This window comes from Ammospiza caudacuta, chromosome 5 (assembly GCF_027887145.1).
Source record: "Ammospiza caudacuta isolate bAmmCau1 chromosome 5, bAmmCau1.pri, whole genome shotgun sequence".
In the NCBI taxonomy this organism is placed as follows: Eukaryota; Metazoa; Chordata; class Aves; order Passeriformes; family Passerellidae; genus Ammospiza; species Ammospiza caudacuta.
Window position 1 is genome coordinate 70,663,372 of NC_080597.1, and position 22,197 is coordinate 70,685,568.

General features: G+C 47.9%; 2 protein-coding genes across 2 annotated transcripts in view; one reads left to right on the forward strand and one right to left on the reverse strand.

Annotated features, from left to right (window-relative positions):
• The window catches only part of DMTF1 (cyclin D binding myb like transcription factor 1), a 29,510-nt gene extending 27,976 nt beyond the window's left edge, over positions 1 to 1,534 (forward strand). Inside the window, exon 17 of the mRNA XM_058805080.1 lies at positions 165 to 1,534. Coding sequence (XP_058661063.1) covers positions 165 to 274 — 110 coding nt within the window. The 3' untranslated portion in view covers positions 275 to 1,534. The remainder of the gene's footprint in view (positions 1 to 164) is intronic.
• Positions 1,344 to 10,652, reverse strand: TMEM243 (transmembrane protein 243). Its single transcript, XM_058805081.1, has 4 exons — positions 10,408 to 10,652; positions 4,428 to 4,478; positions 3,074 to 3,178; positions 1,344 to 2,020 (listed from the first exon to the last, which is right to left on the reverse strand). Exons 1-4 carry the CDS (start codon positions 10,483 to 10,485, stop codon positions 1,898 to 1,900), a joined length of 357 nt encoding a protein of 118 aa, XP_058661064.1. The 5' UTR covers positions 10,486 to 10,652; the 3' UTR covers positions 1,344 to 1,897.
• Positions 10,653 to 22,197: the final 11,545 nt, after the last annotated feature.

The following is a 22,197-nucleotide window of genomic DNA, read 5'->3' on the forward strand; positions in this document are numbered from 1 at the left end:
ATTCTGTGGTCCTGTGAAACTAGAAATTGCAAACTGCCCAGTTTAAGCAACACTACCTGCAATTGGTTAGAATTCCAGGCTACATTTCCTGTCTCCTAAATTTGTGTTTTATATCTTGTTTTAATGGCACAGCAATAATTTTAATGCTTTTTGTCCCTTGCCAGATCCTATCCTGCAGCACCATGGAGATGGGTCACACATTATTGGCTCATCGCTGGGCAGTCTTGACTCAGAAGATTCCAAGGATGTTGAGGATTTAGTGAGCTGTCCCTGAGAAGCAGCAGTGGTGTCCATTTCCTATTGACCATGTTTGCATTGTGAAGTTAGTTACAACCTGTGCCACGTCTCCAAAGAAAGCAGTCACAGTCTGTCTCTTTGAACAGGAGCTTCCAGTGTGAAATGGCTGCGGTGCACTTTCTCTGCTCAGGCTGTTTCCCTCACCAGGAGGGAGGACTGAGGTGCCACGTCTCACTGGGGTGTTCCAGTGTGCTGAGGAGCGCAGTGCTCACAGTGCTCAGCTCCATGCAGTCAGTTCTGATCTGACTTGCTACTGATGTGCTGAACTGCACACGTGGAAAACTGGACAGAAGTCAAGGATTGTGGACTGGAGCCTCTTAGTGCCACAGCAAGTAGTAGTTTGCACAGGTTTCATGAAGAATGGGTGAGGATTTTTGCACTTACTGACTCTTGTAACACATGGAGTAAGAGACTGTTACATTTCAGGAAGGAGTGAGTTCCATCAGAGACTTCGGGGAGCATGGGCAGCATCGTGAAGCTGTGGTGTGTGTTCCCATCTCACCTGACTCATTCACATGTCTGTGGCATAGGAAGAAGGCAGAAGCTTATGGGACTTGCCTGGTCTGCTTGTTCCTGAAGAGTCCATTGCTGGCAATGGACAGAGCTCAGAAAGATCACTTGTGGAAAATCTTGGGGTTTTTTTGTTTTTGTTTTTTTTTTTTTTCTTTCATCACTACAGCAAGCTAAATAAAAAGGGAAGGGCTATGAGAAAGGGAAGCTACTGGGACCCACCAGCCTCCCCCACCAAGCTGGGAATTTCTTGGAGATTGTTGTGAGTAGGTTGGAACGTTTGTCTCTGTTGCTGTTTACCTGACACTACCAGCCACCTCTCCAGATGTGATTCCTGCAGCAAGTTGGTAAATGGGGAGTGGTGTGGAGGTGGCAAAGTCTTGGAGGAATAGCTCTGTGAGAGTCTGGACATAGGGCCTCGAGGCAAAGAAGGCCAATTAATTCCTGCATTGTTTGAAACAGACACTAGGCTGAACAGCAGCCTGTTAGCTAGGAATCAAGAGAAAAAGCTATAGAAACTAAAGACTTGTATAAATTATTTTATTTATTTCTGTAATTAGCTCTTCATAATCAAGAGTTGGTCTTTTTCAGTCTGTGGTTTTGTTAATGTGAAAAATAAGTTGTAGTTTTAAATGGTTGCCTAGGGAACAGAAATAATTGTATATTCAGTTTCAACAAAATAAAGAGTATTTGTCTTACTTGACTGTAAGATGCCATTTATTTATACTGCCACAGATCCTTTCAGTCCTGCAGTTTATTTGTACAGTAATAAAAAAAAAAGTGCAGTTTTTTTCCAAAATGAAAAAGCTTGTGCCATTCTGAAACATCAGTACAACTGGAATGTTCATTAAGCGCAACAGTAGCTCTTCAAAAAAAAGCAGAATGTCACGTCTTATGGCAATAATTCTCCCCAACAAGAGGGACATTACATATACATTTACATGAAAATCATGTACTGATTTATCCTTGCACAACCCACTTTTTTCCTCTCAGGCTGATGGTTCTCACTTGGATGTCTCGAGTGGAGCTGAGAGCTGAGCTGGAAGCAGTTCTGACACGGCAGCATCATTGCTGGGTATTCCAATGTCCTTCATTTATCCACTTCATGGAAGTACAGGTTGGCACATATACATAACATGACAATAGAAAACAATATGTAGTAAATTAGATTTCTAAATTTGGGTTCCAGGTCTCCTTGTCGATACCAGTAGATCTAGAAGAGAAGAGGAGTTTGTGTTATTTCAAAAAAACAGGTATTCTGAGGAAGCTTTCTTTGGTAACTGAATTGGTAACTTGCAGGTTTTGGTGATTTAGTTTTGGGGATTTTTTCCTTCCTGTAAAACAATCCAGCTTCCCGTGGCCAGAGGGACTGAGTGTGTGTGTCTGTATGTGAAACAGGCCCTGAGGACATGAGCTGTCTGGTCAGCTTTGCTGAGAGGGAGGGAGAGTGGGTGGCTTTAACTCTCAGAGCTGGCTCACCCTGGTGGATGAGGACAAACAGCAGCTTTGCACTAACACAGTCTATTCTGGGCAGAGTTGGGGCCACCAGCTGTAGGATCAAAACCTGAGACTGGCCAGGGATTGCAGAGCAACTTCCCAGCATACCCAGCAGTGAGGGGCTCAGGGCTGCTCCAGGTCACAGCTGCAGGAAGGAGAATGCTCCAAGTATGAAAACTACAGCAGAAGAAGGAGCCACCAATGTCCCTGCCCATGGAAGTGGGGTTGGACTACAGGGTCTTTGATAGCTCCTTCCAACCCAAACCATTCTGTGATTCTGTGAACTCAGACCTGCCAGCTCCCTTTGCCAGTGCTCGGGACCAGCTCCCTTGGAGTTCTGCAGTTGTTGAGTAGAGGAACATCTCCCACTTGCTGTGGCTTCCTACCCCTGTAGCCCATCCCTGTAGTGTTTGAAGGGGCACTGACTAATGCAAGTGCAGGGCTGATCCCCCTTCAGGTGTCTTTGCAGCAGAATCCATCTCTACATTCCCATTTCAGGGCTCTGCTCCCTGGTTTCCTACTCTGAGTGCACTGCCAATGCCACAGAGATGACAAGTCTTGCACCACAGCTGGGCTGCAGGAGCTGGCTCAGTTCACACACTTACTCTGCAGTAAATACAAAACCCACTGCCACTCCCTCATTGTCAGCTTGTGTTATGGAGGCAGGAAAGCTTTTCTAGGAGAGTGTAAAAAAGAAGGCAGCACCACGTAAAGCAGATTTTACTCAGAGCCATCGACTCAAAAGCACGGCAAACGTGGCGGTACTTACAAGAATGCCAGCAGAAATGCAACACAAGGAGATGCAGAAAGCAAAAAATACATTCACAGGTTTTGGAGGTAGTTGTGGGAAGACAAAAGCACTGATTAGAGTGACCTGTATGGAGGAAAACAAAGATGAGGATTTCGCTCTGGCCAGAGCTGCAGTGAGAAGAGGCTCAGCCCAAGGGCTGGAGCAGAGCAGCGCTCACATCCTGACCTGCACACCCCTCCCTGGCCTCTGCCTCCCACCCCTGAGGAGCTGAAGGAAAATGTGCAAGTCTGGAGGAAAACTGCTTTGATACAGCTGCACACTGAGAGGAGTGGGAAAAAAACTTTGCCAAAAGCTTTGCCATGCTGGCTCCTTGCCAGAAACCACCCTGCAAGTGGCCCTGAAGCCCTCAGGCCCAGGGGGGCACGCTGCCCATGTAGGAGCATCCCTGAGATTTTGTTTATAGGGGTTTGAGGATGAGGGAAGAGATGAGGATCTGACTCCATGTTTCAGAAGGCTGATTTATTATTTTATTATATATATTATATTATAACTATACTAAAAGAATAGAAGAAAGGATTTCATCAGAATGCTAGCTAAGAATAGAAAAAGAAGGAATCAATAACAAAGGTTTGTGTCTCAGACAGAGAGTCCGAGCCAGCTGACTGTGATTGGCCATTTATTAGAAACAACTGCATGAGACCAATCACAGATGCACCTGTTGCATTCCACAGCAGCAGATAACCATTGTTTACATTTTGTTCCTGAGGGGTCTCAGCTTCTCAGGAGGAAAAATCCTAAGGAAAGGATTTTTCATAAAAGATCTCTGTGACACAGCCCTTCAGCCAAGTGTTCCACCAGCTGGCACCTCCCTGTCCCCACCTGTCCCCAGAGCCTCCCTGCACCCCAGCTCTCCAACAATCCCCCCATGGACCACACTCATGGTCTCCAGTTGTGTCTGCGTTGGGTTTGTCTTTAAAGCTTGGGGAAAGCACAGCTCAACACAAAGGGACAAACTCTGGGAAGACTTATATAAGCCATAAATAGAGGACAATAAATCATAAATAGAAGGAAATAGAAGCAAACACGCTCTCCTGGCACATAATGCTTTGTTGTCTCGCCCAGCCTCATGTTCAGCCAGGATGGACAATCTGCCAGAGAACTTCGGGATTTTATTGCAGCTCTTAAAGAAATGTATTCCCCTTCTCCTGTTGTCAAAGAGTTTTAAAAGACAGATATGTCCCAAAATGACAGCCTGCCCTAAATCAGAGCCTCTTTGGTCATTGGAAGCTTCACCAGCCATTTTTGGGGAGGAATTCTGGTTTTCTCCCTGTCACTTAAAGATGCAACATGGGGTGGGATGGGAGATACTTACTACAAGCAGCAAAGTTGTTAAGCCACCAACAACTAGATTGATGATTCTGTCCTGAAAAAAGAGAAGAGTGTTATGTGTACCTAAAAAAACAACCACAAAAAAAAACCCCAAACCATATAAAACAGAGCATTAACAGCACTGAGAGCATCAGCCAGGATGACATTATTGCAGCACACCAAGGCTCCCTGCTCAGCTCTGCCACACAGGAAAGTTTCCCCTCCCTCCACGGACCCCAGGGAGGTTGTACTGGTCAAGGCCTCATGTAGCAGGTTTGCTCATTTGCAAATGGCTTCTCTGCTACATCTAAATCTATTACAGTTGTGCAAATTGTATTTAAATATTATTTTTTAAAGTGGGAGTGCACAGATGGAGGTTGTCAGAAAAAGCTTTTTTTAGCTTCACTGCCTGAGAATTAATAGACTGATGGAGTCTTAGGTGGGAATTTGTGGGCTGCTGGCAAGGAGGTGAAGCGTTGCCCACACCCCAAATGCTTCACCCTAACACAGTGGCTCTGCTTGGACAGACAGATATCCCCCCTCACTGCTTTCTGCTGCTCCTGGTCAGTGTAGAACAACTGGGAGGACACAACTTTCTGCCCCTGGGACAGAGATCCCTCAGTGACAGCATCAGTCCCACCCCAGTGGCATCAGTGTCACTGGCTGTGACACTGGGCTGTGTGACACAGGCTCACAGGAGCACTCACAGCAAGGTCCTGTACTGATGAACCTTCTGGAGTAAAAAACAAAGGAAAAGGAGAATATTCCAATCCTTGCCAGCACACTGCCTCCTCCCTGGTGCTGCTCTGAGAATAAACATGTATCACCACATGCACACAGCCAGGTGTGACACCCCACACGGCTGACAGCTCAAATCAAAGGCTAATACAGATACAGCAGAAAAAATGTGCAGAGAGAAAACACCCCAGACTTTGATTAGGTGTACTGAGAGTCATTAAGTAGGTATGGTGAAGGGAAAGTGAGAAAGGATTTGAGCAGTGAAAGCATTTTGCACAAGACATCCCAGCCAGCAGGCAGGGCAACACAGGCTTCCCTCCACCTGCTTTTGCACAGTTCTTGCCTCCTAAAATTTGGATTTGTAGAGGGAGAAGTCCCAGGCCATCAAGAAGTAACACATGACAGCAGCAGGGCACCAGAAGAAAGCAAAGAGGAGGCAGGGAGCAGCAAATCATGAATTTGTGGGACACCACCAGCCCTACCTGAGGCTGTGGAGCTCACATTGAGGTGGTTCAGAACAGGTGGATGCTGTGCCCTGGTTGTGTTCATCCCCAGGGGACAGGGCCACAGCAAGCAGACTGCAAAACCTCTCCTATTAGTCCCCAGCTCCTCTTAGTAAAACAAAACCACTGATGCTCCTGCAGCCCAGAGGTCCCAGTGGTTGCAGCAGTGAGAAGTGACTCCCTCCCCTCCACAGGAAATGTCACCAACATCCCCTGGGCAAGGTCCCCCCAGCCAGGCACAAACCCTTTCTCCTCACTGGCATTTCCACACACAGAGTTGGTGATGTGGCAGCAGCCTCAGAGCCAGCTATGGGACACCCACCACTGACCCCACAAAGGAACCAGGAGAAGTAACCCCGGGCAAACAAGAGAAGCAGCTTCAAAAGTGCAACCATGAAATGCTGCATGACAGCAGCACATCATGACAGCTCAGCTGGACTCCTCCTCCTCACCTAAAATAATTAAAGAGCTCAAAGCTGACTTTGGGGACGACATGGAAGGGTCCTTACCCCAAAAGCCACTCCAGCACCAGGAGAGGATGGCATTTCTGTTCTGCCCTTGCCCTGCAGACCTGGCTGAGCCCACCAAGGCAATGTTACAGAGTGGGACCAGAGTTGGCATTCAGGCTCAGCTCCTCCATTCAGAGTGGCAAGAGGTGAGCAACTGGATCCCTTGTGCCAGGAGGAGAGACAGCAGGGAATGCCAGGGAGCAGAACCGGCAGCGGGTCACCAACCTGCAGGGCTCACCTGGTGAGCACAGGGGCACAGCCAGCTCTGCAGAGAGCTCAGAGGGATGGACACACAGTCAGCCACCATCCAGAAACTCAGCCATGCCTGCTCCTCATTAACTGAGACCCATTGTGCCAGGACAGGCTGGACTGGCAGGAGAAAACAAGGGGGTCAGACCTGACAGCGATCATGGAGCATTTCTCTCTTGAGTTCCAGTGTGGGAGAGAGCATCCCCCAGCAAAGGGACCTCTCATCTCACCCTGCTGACTGAGGGACCTCCCAGGGCCAGCAGGATCAGGTACAGATGCCAGCAGTGCATCCACTCCCTGTGGCCAAGGCAGCCCCTTCCCCTGCTTAAACCTGTGGGCACTCAAATTTTCAAAACACACTGGTGGCACAAGAAGGTATTTCAGGATGCAGGGATTAGAGACACTGATCCTGAAATCCTGGGCTTGGCAAAGCAGTGAGAGGCTGCATTCCCCAGTGCCCACTGACACTTCAGCCCCAGGCAGCTTAGCACAGCAAAAAGGTTAAAAATACTCAAGCAGAGGCCAAGACGGCTAAAGGGATTGGGGATGACGGAGCCTTTCACCTCCACACTGTGTCTGAGAGCACAGCCTGGCCAGGCAGACACTGCTGGGCATGCAGGAACTGCCTGTGGACAGCCTTGGGTCCTACAGGTCACCACCAGCACAGCTGATTCAGGGAGTATTTTTCTCCAGCATTGCTATGTACTGTAATAGCTGCTAGAGAAAATAACAAAAAGCCCCAGCAGGGACACCAAAACTGAGAGCCTGAGGTGACCTGGACCAGCCCAGGGTACTGCACACACACCCCAATTTCTGATAGAGCCCAGCAGTGCCCCCATGGGGTCCCCATTCAGCCAGGCAGGAGAGGAATTCCATGTTTCACTGTTGCACAAGATGCATTTGGAAACAGGGTTTCCTGCCCTGTCTTTTTCTCTGGGGAGGGGATTGCAGGGGCTGGAGGCATCGGAGTTCTCCCAGGGAGCCTCTCAGTGCAGTCTCCTCTCCCTCCATCTGCCTCTGGAAAGGGACATGAGGTCAGGAAGCGTCAAATCCTGGCAAAGCAGGAGGGCACAATCCAGGATTCTTGAGGATCTGGGTCAAGGTTACTTGGAGCAGCAGGGAAACTGAGGCTGGGCTGGGACTGTGTCTGCTCTCCCTCCACAGGCTGTGACAGAGGGGCAGCTTTGCTCCTCGCCCCATTCCAGCTCGGCACCTTCCATCCCAGAACCCTGCAGGTTAGCAGTGTGTGGGCTGAGCCCCAGGGATCCTGAGGGAGGCTTGGCCAGGAGAAGGGAAAGGGCAGGTCCCCTGGAGTGTGGGTACCTGGTGCCATCTCTGCAGGAGTGACACAAAGGCCATTTTTATGCCTGACATCAGCCAGTCCAGATGGTCAGCAGCCATTGCAGCCTGAGTGCAGTGCCAGGCCCAGCCTGGTGGAACTGCAGGCCAAACAGGCTGTGCTCAGGGCCATGCTGGACACCCACCTCTGCAGGACATGGGGACACTCTGGTGTGTCCTCAAAAGCTCATCATTCCCATCCCAAGCTGCTCAGTCTCTCCATTGCCTTCTGCTTCTACATTAATTCCCAATTAACTCCCACCACACAAACACCCCCACCATGGAGGAACCCAACTTTGAGCTTCTCTCCTGAGAGGTGCTGCACCTGTGGCACTGTCCCCTCCCTGCCACCGTGCAGCTGTGCCTTTGCCTTGTCTCACACCCCTCACTGCATCCCTGGAATCACAGCCGCATCCACAGAGCCTGGCACTCACTGGTGCCGTGTTCCTGCACTCCCTCTGCCCAGCAGCCACTTCTGGGCACCACCTTGCCCCAGTCCCTGCTCAGCATCACACACGAGAGCCAACTTGGCAGCTGGACCACGGCAGGGCAGGGGGGTGGGTGCTGCTGCCCAGCTCTGCCATCCCCACACAGTGGCTTTGCCCTCAAAGTCACCAGCGTGGGGACCAGGAGAGTGCAGGAAGGCAGGAAGAGGGAATTTTCATCTCTACATCCATTTCCAATTTCTAATTTTGGGCTCAGGGCTTCCTGGGGCACGAGCACTGTCCCTGCTCCTCCTTGTTGCCCCAGCCCAAGCAGAAGATCCCAGTTTGCCAGTATCAGCCATCAGCCAAAAGCAGAGCTGGGACAGGGGCAGACACTCCTCCTGGCAGAGCTGCTCCCGTTTAAAGGCAAAGTTTGGCTTTTCCACTTCTGACCCAGAACATTTCAGCTCAGGACCTCACCAGCATCTGTTCCTGAGCAACCCCAGTGAACCAGGGAGGAAAGGACCCCGGGCCAGCACATGATCCCCTGTCTGTGGGACACGGGTACCGCAGCGAGAGCCCATCTGACAGGTCCCAAAACAGCCACAGGAGACGGGCAGGGAGTGAAGTGCAGGACGCTGGATCCCCACCAGAGCCCAGAACTGAAATTAGCACTCCACATTTATTATTTACTGCTCTCCTTTTGAGAAGAGGCGTAGCTGGAAAAAGGAAGGGATCAGGCATCGAAGGCTTAACCTGGGCTGAAAAGTTTGGGAATTGTGCGCCAGGACTGGCTCCCTGCTCTGATGGCACATCCCAGTCCCCAGGAGTGCCCCGTGCTGGGAGCTTCCCAAAATCCCTGACCCAGGTGCCCCAAAACCTCCAGTGCCCATCAGGGCAGCACAGCTAGTGGGGTACCTGCTCCCCCTGAGTTCATCTCCCTGCGGTCTGCCTGTCCTACAATGAGAGCATTTCTCTCTTGAGTGTTTCTCATCCACATCATTCCATTTTCCCCTGAAAATCCGCTGGGTATCACTTTGTTCTCATTAAACATTATAATTGTAGCAGCAGTTCCAAGTTCTTGCAGGGAGGGCAGTGATGGATTTGATTCACTTCTGAATAATCTCAGGCAGTTTCAGCCTGCACCCCCAAACACACACGAGTGTGTAACCCCTCCTAACAGGGGACAGCCCCTGGTGATGTGACACTCCAGGTACCGTGATTCCCGAGGGATCCCGGTGCCGGGCAGCCCCAGGAGCCCCCTCCCTGCCGGCAGAGCCCCGCAGCAGCGCCGGGAGCCGAGCGGCTTGCGGGGATTGACACCTGAGGAGCCGCCGTGCCACAGCCCAGGAGCCACCGCCAGCTCCTCCAGCCCGGCAGGAAAATCAGTGCCCAGGAAGGCACCAAACGCAGCCCCTCCATCCCCATGCCCATGCCAGACCCCCAGCTGGGGCGGGAGGCGGCCCGGGCTCCGCAGGGCACACCCGGGTGGGACACGGCGCCTCTGTCACCCCTGCCCGTGCCCGAAGCCCTCCCCTCCCAGGGTGCTCCCGACCCCGAGCCCCAAGTACCCGATAGAGTTTTGGGGGGATGTCGCTTTGGGGAGGATTATTTGAAAGTTGATTTCCTTGCGGAGAAGGGGAGGGAAATGTTTTGTGAGTTATTTGGGGAGGGGGTCGTGCTGGAAGGGTTTCGTTCTGGGGATATCTTTTGGTTTTTTAAAAAATTTGGCGCCGTGCTCGTTTAGGGCTGATGGATTATTTTTGCTTTGGGGCACTAACTAGGAGATGGTTGGTTTTGTTTTAATTCAGGGTTTTGTTTATAATTACGCCAAATTAAAGCTTTTCCTTCTTTTGGAATTTGAGGAGTTCCTTTAATATTTTTTCATTGGGGTGCAGCCTTTCTGATTTCTGACGCTGTTTGGAGGGGGACCGAGGATTCTTTCTTATTCCATAGGGATTTTTAAATCTGTTGGCAGGATTCGGGCAGGTTCCTCGCTCGGGCGGGCCGCTCCGTGCCCAGCCCGGGGGCAGGGTGGGTGCCGAGCTGCCGCTCTCCGGGGCGGCCGGGAGGAGCTTCCCCATAACCGGGGGGCATTCACACCGGCAGGGTGCGGAGGGAAGGGGGCACTACGGGACTCAGAGCTGCATTTCCCCCGGAGCGGTTCGCATTACCGGGAGTGTTTCGGGGCAGCGGGGTGCCGGGGGCGGCGGGTCCCTTACCCTGGCCGAGGTCTCCCCGAAGAGCGGCCGGTTGTCGGCGCCGCCGGTGCCGTACCCGCGGGCGGGGAATCCCTCCATGGCGCGGGGGCGCTGCGCCGGCGGCCGCGGGGGGGCGCCCGCTCATCCTGCGCCTCCGCCCCGCCCGCTCCGCGCGTCCCGCGGGCCGAGCCGGCACCGGCACCGGGAACGGCACCGGGAACGGCACCGGGAACCGCACCGGGAACCGCACCGGGCGGAGCGGCACCGGCAACCGCACCGGCAACCGCACCGGCACTGCCACCGGCACCGGAGGGGCGGAGCGACAGCGACACCGACACCGGCCCCGGCCCCGGCCCCGGGCGGGGCGGAGCGGCGGGAGCGGCCCCTGCGCGGGTGCGGAGCCGCCGGCCCGGCCTGCGGGGAGGGGAGGGGCGGAGCCAGCGCGGCCGGTGCCGATTTGTTGCTCAACGAAAGTTGCGGTATTTGAGCAAATCTTATTAAGGATGATGATATGGCTGCTTGGAGGAAGGAGCCTGATTTGATTTGGTTTTGATTTTTCTTATTATAGGTTTTATTTTCTTTTGATTTTTTTTACTCGATTTGATTTTTCTTATTATAGGTTTTATTTTCTTGTTCTTGTATTTTTAAATTTTATTTTGTTTTCCTGTATTGTGTTTTATTCTCATAGAATCACAGAAGCAGAATGTCCTGAGTTGGAAGACATCCAAAAGTAACATCAGTGCAGCTCCTGGCAGTGCACAGGACACCCCATAAACCTCACCCTGTGCCCGAGATTATTTCCAAACCCTTCTCACTGAGCTCTGTCAGGCTCAGTGCTGTGAGCGCTACCCTGCAGAGCCTGTTCCAGTGCCCAACCACCCCCTGGGTGTAAAACCTTTTCCTGAGAGCCAACCTAACCTTTATTTTACAGCTGTTGTGTTTTCCTTATATTGTAATTTATTTTATTTTACTTTATTTTTTAGAGGCTTATTTATTTATTTATAAACATCTGATCCTGCTAGAGCTGAAAAATGATCTCACATGTTCTCTTCCTGGCCCCCTACATGAGTTACCCACCTAAACTAGATAAAAGAGAGGGATTATTCCTGGAGCTAGGATTGATAGCAGTAAAATACTTTTGCTGTATACATTCCTTAGCCAAAGTTATCCCAGCTGCTGCTGCTGCTGTGGAGCTGGTGATGGGTTTGCATGTGAGAAAGCCTGAGGCCATTAATTTTATTGTTATTTTAAAATTTATTTTTATTTATTTAAATTTTATAATTATATTTTATTTACATTTTATTTAATTTTTATTTAAATTAATTTATATTGGTTCGGGTTTTGTTTTGTTTTTGGTTTGGTTTTTTTTACTTTTTAATTAATTTCATTTTTTCTATTCACATTGCTAGGTCTCAGAAAACAGCTTTACTTTTGGATGTCTCCTAGGCCATCATGGACATATTCTTTCTCCAAGTGCATTTTAGGATGAAAATAAACCAATTAAGATGCATTAAATGTTGTGGCTTCTAGGACAGATTTTAAGTTTTTTGTTCAAATCAGCTCCGTGGCTTCCCCTGACCCTGCTCCCTCCAGGAATTCCAGGGGGCTTTTTGCCCCGAGAGACAAACTCCCCTAAATATCACTGGAATTTAGGAGAAACAGCATGGCCATTTCCTTCTTGCTGGATAGAAGAGATTTCCAGGCCAGGTCTGTCGGTGAGAAGATCAGAAAGAACAACACCAGCTGCAGATAGGAGCTGTCAGGGCAGCTGCCCTGTTGGTGGCTCCAACTCCTGCCACCAAGGTCCTGCTGCAGGTCACTGGCCATGGCTCCTGGGAGCTCCCCAGCTGTTGAGCAATGGTGAAATCAGCTCCTCTTGCGAAACATTTCTGTCATTTTAGGTCTCGAGTGCTTGCCCTGGGGCCGTGCTGTGCACACAGGGCTGGAGCACTCGAGCGCTCCAGCCCCTCTCTGAGCTCTGAGCTCAACAGCTCTGAGACCAAAGCGCCGCTGCCTCAAAGGGGAAAGGTATTGAATTCAAGTGAGGCTGGGAAATCATCACAGCTCAAAGGGGAGAAGTACTGAATTCAAGTGAGCCTGGGAAACTATCACAGCCTCAAAGGGGAAAAGTATTGAATTCAAGTGAGGCTGGAAAATAATCACAGCTTTGCTGGGGTACCTGTTGCCGATTCCCTGACGTCTGGGACTCTGGCTGAGCTCTCCCAGGGGGCTCTCCTGTTGGGGAAGACCCTTCTGGAGTGGTTTTGTGTCAGGAAACAGAGATGCACTGGATCTTTTTGGCCTTCAGGTTCTTGTTTGTTGTTATCTTATCTAGAGTTTTGCACGCTGTCCACACCAGGCTCAGCGCACTGGAAAAGCACCACAAAATGGCCAACAATCTCTCGTTACAAGGTCTTTTAAAGTTAAACTATCCAATTAAGAACTGACACCTAGATTATTTCCCCTTTTAACCCAATAACTGATCCCAAAGAGCCCACAATGGGGCTCAATTACAAAATGCCACCCAAACCCATGAAGAAGGAGGAAGAAGAAGCACAAAGAAGCCCAGGATGACACCCTGTGCCCTCCATCTTGCTTCCATCCACAACATGCTAAAAATCCCAAACCCTAAATTTCCCACCTAAGTGATACACCTACACTACTCTCTGCAATCTGCTTCACACCCTAGTGGATTCCAGTCTATTCTGGAGTTTAGGAAACTTTCTCCATGAATCAGGGTCAAAGTCAGTGCTCCCCTGGGGGTCAGGGCATTCCAGAGCCAACAGGGAAATATTCCCGGTGCCCTGGGTTTCCACACAGCTTCAAAGGTGAAAAGTGTTGAATTCCAGTGAGGCTGGAAAATTATCACAGCTTCAACGAGCTTGACCGTGTCCTGAGCTGAAGCACTGGGTGGGAAGGCACAAAGGCCTCCTGTAACCCTCTGTTCCCAGGGTAAGCCTTGGGAAAAAAGGATCTCCAGGACCCAGTGGAGAGACCCTTCATGTCCTCTTGAGCCACTTGGTAAAACACAACCCCATGGTGTGAAGGATGTGGCTTCCTGACACACAAGTGCTCTTGACCTACAGAACACTTGGTTCTATGCTCATTTTTCAGTACTTGTGTGTTAATTATTTCCCTGAGCAGGCTCTGGCTGTGCCCAGGTTAAACACTGAGGGGGTTGTAGGGTCTGGGTGGGGCATGGCAGCGCTGGAGGGGGTGACTGTGGGAGTGCCCTGCATCATATACTGCTTTAAACTTGGAGCTATGGCTCAGTGGGACAAAGAGACTTAACCTTCTTCCAACATCCATTGAATAACTGAGAACAAATGCAAAACACAGGCAAAACTTGCTGAAAACCACAAATTGTTACTTGTGCATGATAATCAATGAATCAATACTTAGAGACTACTGGAACAGGGCAGTTACTTGTTTCTCAGCCCATGCTTTGCTATAGTATCTTGTTTTTTAAGCGCTACACATCTTCTACACTTAACCAACCTACATCTCTCCCACCTGGACTCACTTGTGCATCAAAGTTCTTCCTGGGTGATGTGATCACTTTGTAGACAGCAGTGAGAGTCTTTATTGAGCCCCTAATGTAACAGACCAAACAGATTCCCTTCTTTCTACAGTTCAAAGTAAGTATCTTCAATCTTCAGTGAAAAGTACCTATGCTTCTCAGGTCTGAAATAAAAAATAACTTGGTATTTAATAGAGGAAGTAATATCAGAGGAAATCTTGGATGATTTAACACTGGAAGGATTTGTACTGCTCAGGTTGGACACAACCCCCTTGGTCTTGTTTAGTGTGTTTTATATTTATTACAGTTGGCTGCATCTGTAACAGCAGTTCCAAGGTAGACATGCTAAGCTTTAGCTCCCCTTCCTCAAAAATATTCCTGGCATTACTTCCTAGAAATAGATTTGGCCCATAAATTACAGAGAGCTTTGGAGTCTCTTCAGAACATCAGCACCATAGACTATAAAAGACTATATGCTTTCTGCTGTCTAATATTTTATTTGTATTAAAAGTCATCATGTGTTTTTCTCTGCACTCTGGGTGAAGGTTTAATTCAGCACATATATGAAAATTTCAATATATCCCAAAGCTAATGATACATCACTGTCACTGATGCTGCAGCCCCTGTGACTCACCAGCTGGCTGTTGGAGTGCCAGGGTGGAGCTCAGTAACTCATCTGGGCAGGCAGTGCTGCCTTCAGCCCTCACTGACTCCCTGGTGCTCTGAGTGTCCTTTCCAGTGATCTAATGTGCTGAGGCTTCTAATGCATCAATTTATTCCATAGATCTTTGGTAGCAGGGCTTTTCTGCTGCCATTTATCTTAGTCTCAGCTCCAGCAGGAGCAGACCCTGCTCTCCTGTCTCCTTCCCTGCAGCAATTTCAGCTTCCTGACACAGCCATTACTGATTACAGCCTGGGCATTGGCTTTTGCACTTTCAATCAGCCCTCAGCTCCCAGCATGATGGCCGTGGGGCTATTCCACTTGGCACACTTTATTCTGAAAGGACAGCAATTTCCTCAGAGCTTTCTAACAAAGCTTCCACAGCACAAAACTTCTGGGGCAGCCAGGAGCTGTTTTCACTGTGTTTACAAGTCCAAAGGAAACCTGACTAACAAACTTGGTTTGTTAGAACAGACTTTAATCTCATGTCTATGAGCCCCAACCTGAGGAAATACTCTGGAAGAGGAATAAATGGAGATCCCTCTCCATCATCCCAGAAGAGTTGGGTTTGACTCCCTCTACAGAAAGGGTCACCCAAGATCATCAAGGGACAACCAGCTCAAGGACAGCCATGCTCCCCCCAGTGCAAGGGTCATGATTTTCTGTTAATCCTGCTATGCTGAGATTGTACATTTCTTACTTTTGCTGGGGGCACATGGTTCTGCTGAGAGGAGAGGAAGTTTCTGTAGAGAGTGTGTGAAAGGAGAAGAGAATCTAAAACCTCTAAAGTTTGCAGTTTCCACAGTCAGTTTTACCTAGTAGCTGCCTACAAGGACCAAAAGGTTTTAAAACTGGTACCAAGACGTGTCGCAGACATATTCAAACTTTAAAAGAAAAAAGAAACAAAACCAAAACCAAACAAAAAAACCCAAACACAAACAAACAAACAATACCTCCCAAAATCAAACAAGCAAACAAAGAGAAAACACAAAAAGGACTACATCAAAATTCAGTGAAGTATTTCCAGTATACCTCAGGCATAATCTAGTGATGTAGCCAAAGGTCTCTGCCTGCATCTCTCAGTTTATGGTAAGTTTCCTTGAGTCTCTGCCCTACTACTTTCAGAGTTTTTCCCTTAAACAAAGGTGCTTTAATTTAGAGTTCAAAGAGAACCTGAGTGGCACTGGGACCATGGGGCAGTGCCACAAAGGGAACACAGGGCTGCTGGGGTGACACCCATGTCACTGTGGGGCTGATGTGAGCAGCCCATACCCAACAGCTCCCTGGACTTTACTGTCATTGCCTGGGACATGGGGAGGAACATCAGCCCAACAGGAGGGGGAAAACAACCACGGCCCTTTCTGATTTGCAGCCAAGGAGTGAAGGTCTGGGGAAGCAGTCAGCAGAGGGAGGCACAAGCACACAGATCCTGTGCAAACCTCAGCCCCTGGCGTCCCTCCAAGCTCCAGAATGCAGGCAGAGGGCTTCAAACAGTTCTGAAAAACTATTTGTTTCACTTTTTTCACATTTATGTTTAACTCGTGGAGATCAGATGGGAGACTGAGCAAATGAGGAAGCTGAAACATTCTCATTCAAGGATGTCTTGTCTGAATTATTCATTATAATCTTCATTCTCCTGTGGATTTTTCAGCATTTGAGTTTTATGATGATTGTGGATTCTCCCTCTTTTATATTATCTTACTTAATGAATTGCAGAAGCTTTCCTATCTACTCCTTCATGCTCCAAAATCTCAGCAGAGAGTCAGCATTTGATAGATTTAGAGAAAATTTTCCTTAGTATTTTTTATTTTTGAGAAAAAATATCTTCAAAAAGATAAACATTTCATTAATACATGCATGTCTATGCATATACAATGCCAATTTGCCTCCTGGGCTTCTGATAGATGTATAAGCTGTTTACCAACTGCTCCTCTGAGCTGGTGGCAGACATAAAATGGGGCAGCAGCTGTGGGGCTGCTTCAAAACCCCCCTTTGAAGAGCAGAGGATAGAGCTCAGTGTGACACCGGTCCTTACACAGCAGCTGAGCAGGAAAACAGCCCTTCATCTGCTGCATCTGCAAGTCAGACATCACCCCTCACCCACCAAGGGTGGCAGGAACATCACAGGGAAATCTGCATTGGTACTGATCTTCAAGAAGAAAAAAGCTCCTTTGAATAGCAAAAGGACACAGAGCAGCAGTACCACCTCCTGATTTTGCAGGATTTCCATCTTGTCATTTAAGCTTTCCACAGTGGGATGAACAGAAAAGATAATTATGCACCTATTTGTCCTTCCTTAGTATGTGCATATGCTCCCCTTTGGCACTACCACAGCCTTGAAATGCAGGGTTTGTGATTCTCTGCAGAGAGGTGAGATGAAAAACCTTCTTTGCCTACAGCCAGCACGCTCTGAGAGGTCATCCCACCAGCAGTGAGGCTCTGTGTGCCTCATCCATCTTCCCAAGCCACCTCAGGGCTATCTGTCAGCCAGGCACATCCAGGAGAAGGAGATTTTCTTCCCAAAACTCAGTGTTCCTGAGGCACATGCTCCAGTAAACAATGGCTAGCCAGAGGCTGACTAAAACATCTGCCTGAAATCCAGACTGCTGCCTCTTGTGCTGAAATGTTTCCAGCTGGCACTGCCCCAGCTGCAGGTTTTTTCTTCTCCATGGGCATGTGCAATTCAAACCCTGCAGTGGCTACAGCCTCTGAATTGAAAAGCAAGTCATGCAAATCCTGTTGGCACCAGGGAACTGTTATCTTGCTAAAGGTTATGGATTTCACAGAGTGTGAGGGCAGAGGGCTCCATGCCAAGTGAGAGGTGTGAATTCTCTTTTCAGGGTCTCACACAGCACAAATCCCTGCTTATAGTCAGGAAACTCTGGGCTGAGACTGATGGCAGTGTTTGGAAACTGTGTTAGTCCTCAGGCAGGAAAATAATGTTCCAGAAACAAAAGCTCTGCCTGCCTGCTCTGTATCTGTCTTACATCTCTGAATCCACCTTATTTGTATCAGACAAGATATGTCTGATCAGTAAAGCCCAGTGGAAAATACTTATTAACCTCTATTGACACAGTCCCAGTGCAGCCACTTCATTAATTTATCCCTCATTAGAGTCTGTTTATCCAGTCTAGGATCATTCCCTTTTAAGTACTGATTCATGCTGATCCTCCATCAGTCCTCTGGCACCTCTCCAGTCTTCCAAAGTTTGTTAAGATCTAAAATGAGTGAAATGAGAGTACTGAGCTACTGATCTTAAGAACAGAAGTATACATGACCCTAGACTTCTGAACTTAATGTGTTTGTATTTAGCAGGTGATGTTTCACATCCTCCTCAGCTACAGGTTGTAAATTATTTCATCTGGTATAGATGGACCCTACTACCTTGCTCTGATATAGTAAAGCAGTAATCATGAACACTTGGTGTGATGCTTTTCCCATCTGATGGATATAAATGGTAAGACTGTAAATAACAGAGAAGCTATTCCTAAATTAAGATTGCCAGTGATATTTTAATGTCTTCTTACTGTCTAAACATACTTAAGTTTTTATATTTCTGTTTCTGTTGCCTTGCATTCTCAATAATCTGTTTGCAAAATAAATTTTATGGCAATGAATATCTCTTCTGAACTCCTCCTTCAGATCTATCTGTCTGTCATCTATCTATCTATCTATCTATCTATCTATCTATCTATCTATCTATCATCTATCTTCTCTGTTGAAATATTGCTCTGGTCTGACAAAATATGAATCCATTAATGTTTAAATAATCTCTGTCTTTGTAGTTGCAGGTGTAGTGATCTTTCTCATTTGGTGAGGCCAAAGTTGTGAGTGACAGGCTATCAAAGAGTTATTTCATGTTTTTAACTAACATCTTCTCCAAACAGTGATCTTTCAGCTCAGCTCCTCCTTTTTGAAGGGCCCAGTGGAGGGAAGAAGGGTCCCCCTGGACTGTGACTCAAGTTCCTTCTGAACAAGATGAACATGGATCTCAGGGAGGTTAGGATAGGAGCTGGCAGGTTCTAACCACCACAGAGCAAGAGCTCCACTGTCTGCAGCTTCAGGAAACCAGAGCCACAGAAAGAAGCTGCTCTGCAGGGACACCAGGCTCTTTTCTCCAGAAACACTGCCCACCCCATCGCTGTGTGGCTGTGCCTGGCTCCAGCCCATCTCTCCAGGCACTGCATCCCAGCCTTTATCTCCTCTCACTCACAGCCCACCTGCTGGCTCCTCCTCGCTCACATCCAGCCCTGGCTGGAACATCCTGTACTTGGCAGGAGGATGCTCCCCAGCACAGCACAGCAGACATCCTCTAGACACCCAGGAAAACATGAAGAGCTTGCCATACATCCAGTCCCCCTGCTTTTTGCTCCATCCCCCAGCAGCTGGCAGCAGTTTATCCACCCGAGCAGGCCAGCTCCCACTTGGATGAGGTATTTGGGTGCTCCTGCCAAGCAGGAGGAACATCTGCAGCGAGGAGCTGGGACCACATCCTACTTCCCCAACCAGCAAGAGCTGCCAGCAGGGGAGGAGGTTTCTGTGAGCGCGAGATTGCTGGCAAAATGCTGATGCATCTGTGTGCTGGACTCTTTAACCTGCTCGTCCTTCCCTGAACCCGTCCCCTTCTTCCCTCCCTTCCCCTTTCCTCTTCTCCTTCTGCTTCTGGGCACTCCCTTCCCTGGAGCTCCCAGCACCGAGGGGCTCCGGGGCGTGGGTGCCTCCCCACCATCCCCCGCCTGGGGGAGCCTGCCACAGCCCGTGTGAAACTGCACAGCACCTCCTTCAGTCAATTGTTTGGTTATTCTGTATCACAGAAATAACAAATAACGAGGAAAACAGTGATTTAAACACACAGGCACGCAACCATTACTGAGCAGGTGATTAGAGAGACAGGAAGGGAAGGCAGAGCTTGCCAGGGCCATTGAAGGAGCTACTCTGGCTTTGCAGAGGATCTGCCTCAATATTGTAACTGGTAAGATGGAGAAAACATGGTTAGTGTGAAATTAGAGGTGCATTTGAGGGAGCTTGAGGGACTGAACAAAACTTACTACAGGATGTTCACAGAAATGACCAAAGACACAGGAAGGGAAGGATCAGGGTGGAACAAGTATGGGAAGGTGACAAAGAAGGAGGTTGGAGGGATCAGACATGACAGCAAGTGTTTGGGCAGGACAATCACCTGGCTGGGCCCTGGCCCTGATCCATGCAGTCTGGCCTGCCTTCTTATTAAATCCCATCCTTGACTACCTTTGCTGTGTGCCAGGCCCTGGAAAAGACTCAGGGTCTGAGCCAGGGCTGGTTGAGGGAGCCAGGATAGAGGACACTGGACAGGCTTTTCAAGGGATCCATGAGAGAGGAGTGTCTGTGAAGGCAGAGAGTATGGGAGAGAATTGAGGGGGAAAAAAGACCCACAAAAGTAACAAGCAGCAAAGATTCTCTATCTCAACACTGAGAGATGTAAATACACTGGCAGAACAAAGCATCCATAAAAATGATTATGTTTGTTCAAAGTTACATTGCAGTAATTTTTTGGGTGCCACCCTGGAACTCTGCTGTCAGCAGATATTCCCCAGTCACCATGCCAAATGCTGTTTGTGAGGGTGCTGTGCTTCAGACTTGAATTAAATGCAGTCTCAATTGCAACAAGAAAGAAATTGTGGGGTTTTTTAAAGTAATTACAGTTGCTGACAGGTGTTCAGCACAGGCAGGCTACTGAGAAAGTAGCTCCAATGAATAAGATAAATTCAGTGGAACAGGAGTACCAAGAAAGAACCTGCAAAGAGTGTAGGGCAATTCCATTCCAGCTGCTTTCCGACACCTTCATTTGTATCAACAATGTGAGGAAAAGCAGCACCAACAGCTGCTGAGTTAGAAAGTTGCTCTTAATGAGTTTTGAGGCCAACCATTTTCAACACTTTGAAACAGTATGAAAGCTGTTTGAAAGCCAAAAGGTTGAGGTTCAACTATCTTCAGTGATGGAAAATCAACTGTCCATTTGGATGCCTAAGTGAAAAATCAAAACAATTCTACCATCCTTCTGTGTGGAGCTTTGAGCTGCTGTGACTGCAAAGCAACCAAACAACCATGGTATCACTGTCAGAAAACACTGCTCCAAAATGGATTCCAGCAAAGCCTGAAAAACAGAGCACAGCAGCCTGGAACACCCCAGGTAGCACTCTTGCCATTTCACATGTAGCAGTCAAACACAAAGTCTGAAAAGTAGATCTTGGAACTTTGTTTTCTCTACTCTTGTGAGCTTCTACAGGCACAGAAAGGATTTATTCTTCTTGTACAAAGCTATGAAGGGAATTAGATCAGGCTTAGGCAGCTGCAATCTAACAGGAAGCCTTGCCACCAGCCATTCCTTGAGCTGCTGCAATTGAGAGCAGTACAGTATTCCCTGATAAGAGAAATACCAACAGATAAGTACCTGGAAAAGTATTTTTTACATAATTACTTTTTACTAAGACTCAAATCAGAAAAATAGCACATATTTTCATCTCTAGGCAATAAAACTTGAAATATGCGCTTTATGTCTTTAAAATTCAGTAAAAGAGTTTGTATAATGATGTTTAGAAATTATTTATGTTGATAAGTACTGTTGTGTCACCCTTAAATGAAGCACAGCTTCCCCAGATTGTTTACTTCTGATATTCCTTCATAACTAAGCTCAAGAGACAAGTGAGCTCACAGCTCTGCACCTGTTAAAACTGAGGTAGGGATATTTCAGTTAAGAAATGTTTCAGATATTTCTCTTATCAGAAGTATCAGATAAGAGAAAACACAGAGTTCTTTTGACAGCTCTTCTGAGTGAAAGATACATCAGCACACAGGCAGCAGGGGAAACCTTGTTGGTGCTCAGGTATCAGCTCCATGCTCAGCCAGCACAGCTGAATGCCAAAGCCTGGTCAGGAGGAGCTTTGGCAGGCTGGAGGAGTGGTCACATCATCTCAGCACAAACTGGATGGCAAAGGATGTCAAAGGACAACTATAACTGAAACCAACAGTGTTGTTGAAAAATCTGCTGTTTCCCTAATGAACTGAGAGAACTCCCAAATTCACCAGTCTTGACAAAGGCCATTTCTGTAAACTGGTCTTGCTAATCACAAGGCTTGTCTTTCTCTTTCATCCTGTGAGTCTTTTAAATATCACAGTGCCATTCAATCTTTTTTACATTGACAATGCTGAAAACTGTAAGTAATATCTAGGTAATTCAGTCTCAAAGTGGAAAGGATCTGTCAACTCCCATAAAGTGGAACATGAATTCCCATGCTATTCATTTGAAGTGAAATATCCACGGGCTGCATGAAATGCACACTCATGGTTTTAAAACACAGACAGAAGCATCCAGCAATATTGCAGAAATATTGAGGAGTAGTCAGGTAAAATGAGGGAATGCCAGAATAATCTCTTATATGTGTTTCAACTTTTAAAAATCTTTCTTGAAGAAAAAAAAAATCACATTAAATCCTAAAAAGTGACCTGCAGTTTTAATTCCTGTTCTCGAATGCCCAACTATATCCTTTTAATAGACTGAGAAAATGACTGTACCAAATGTTCTCACTTCTTCTGTGTGTGCTGATAGCAATAATTTCTGACAATAAATTTGAGCTGGCTATACACCACATCT

Bases quoted from the DNA above. Each gene is read 5' to 3' on its own strand.
- TMEM243 (XM_058805081.1), bottom strand. From the start codon at position 10,485: ATGGAGGGATTCCCCGCCCGCGGGTACGGCACCGGCGGCGCCGACAAC. The intron at 4,479-10,407 runs GTAAGGGACCCG...CTCTTTTTTCAG, and splicing joins TCGGGGAGACCTCGGCCAGG to GACAGAATCATCAATCTAGT. The intron at 3,179-4,427 runs GTAAGTATCTCC...TCCTCCATACAG, and splicing joins TAACAACTTTGCTGCTTGTA to GTCACTCTAATCAGTGCTTT.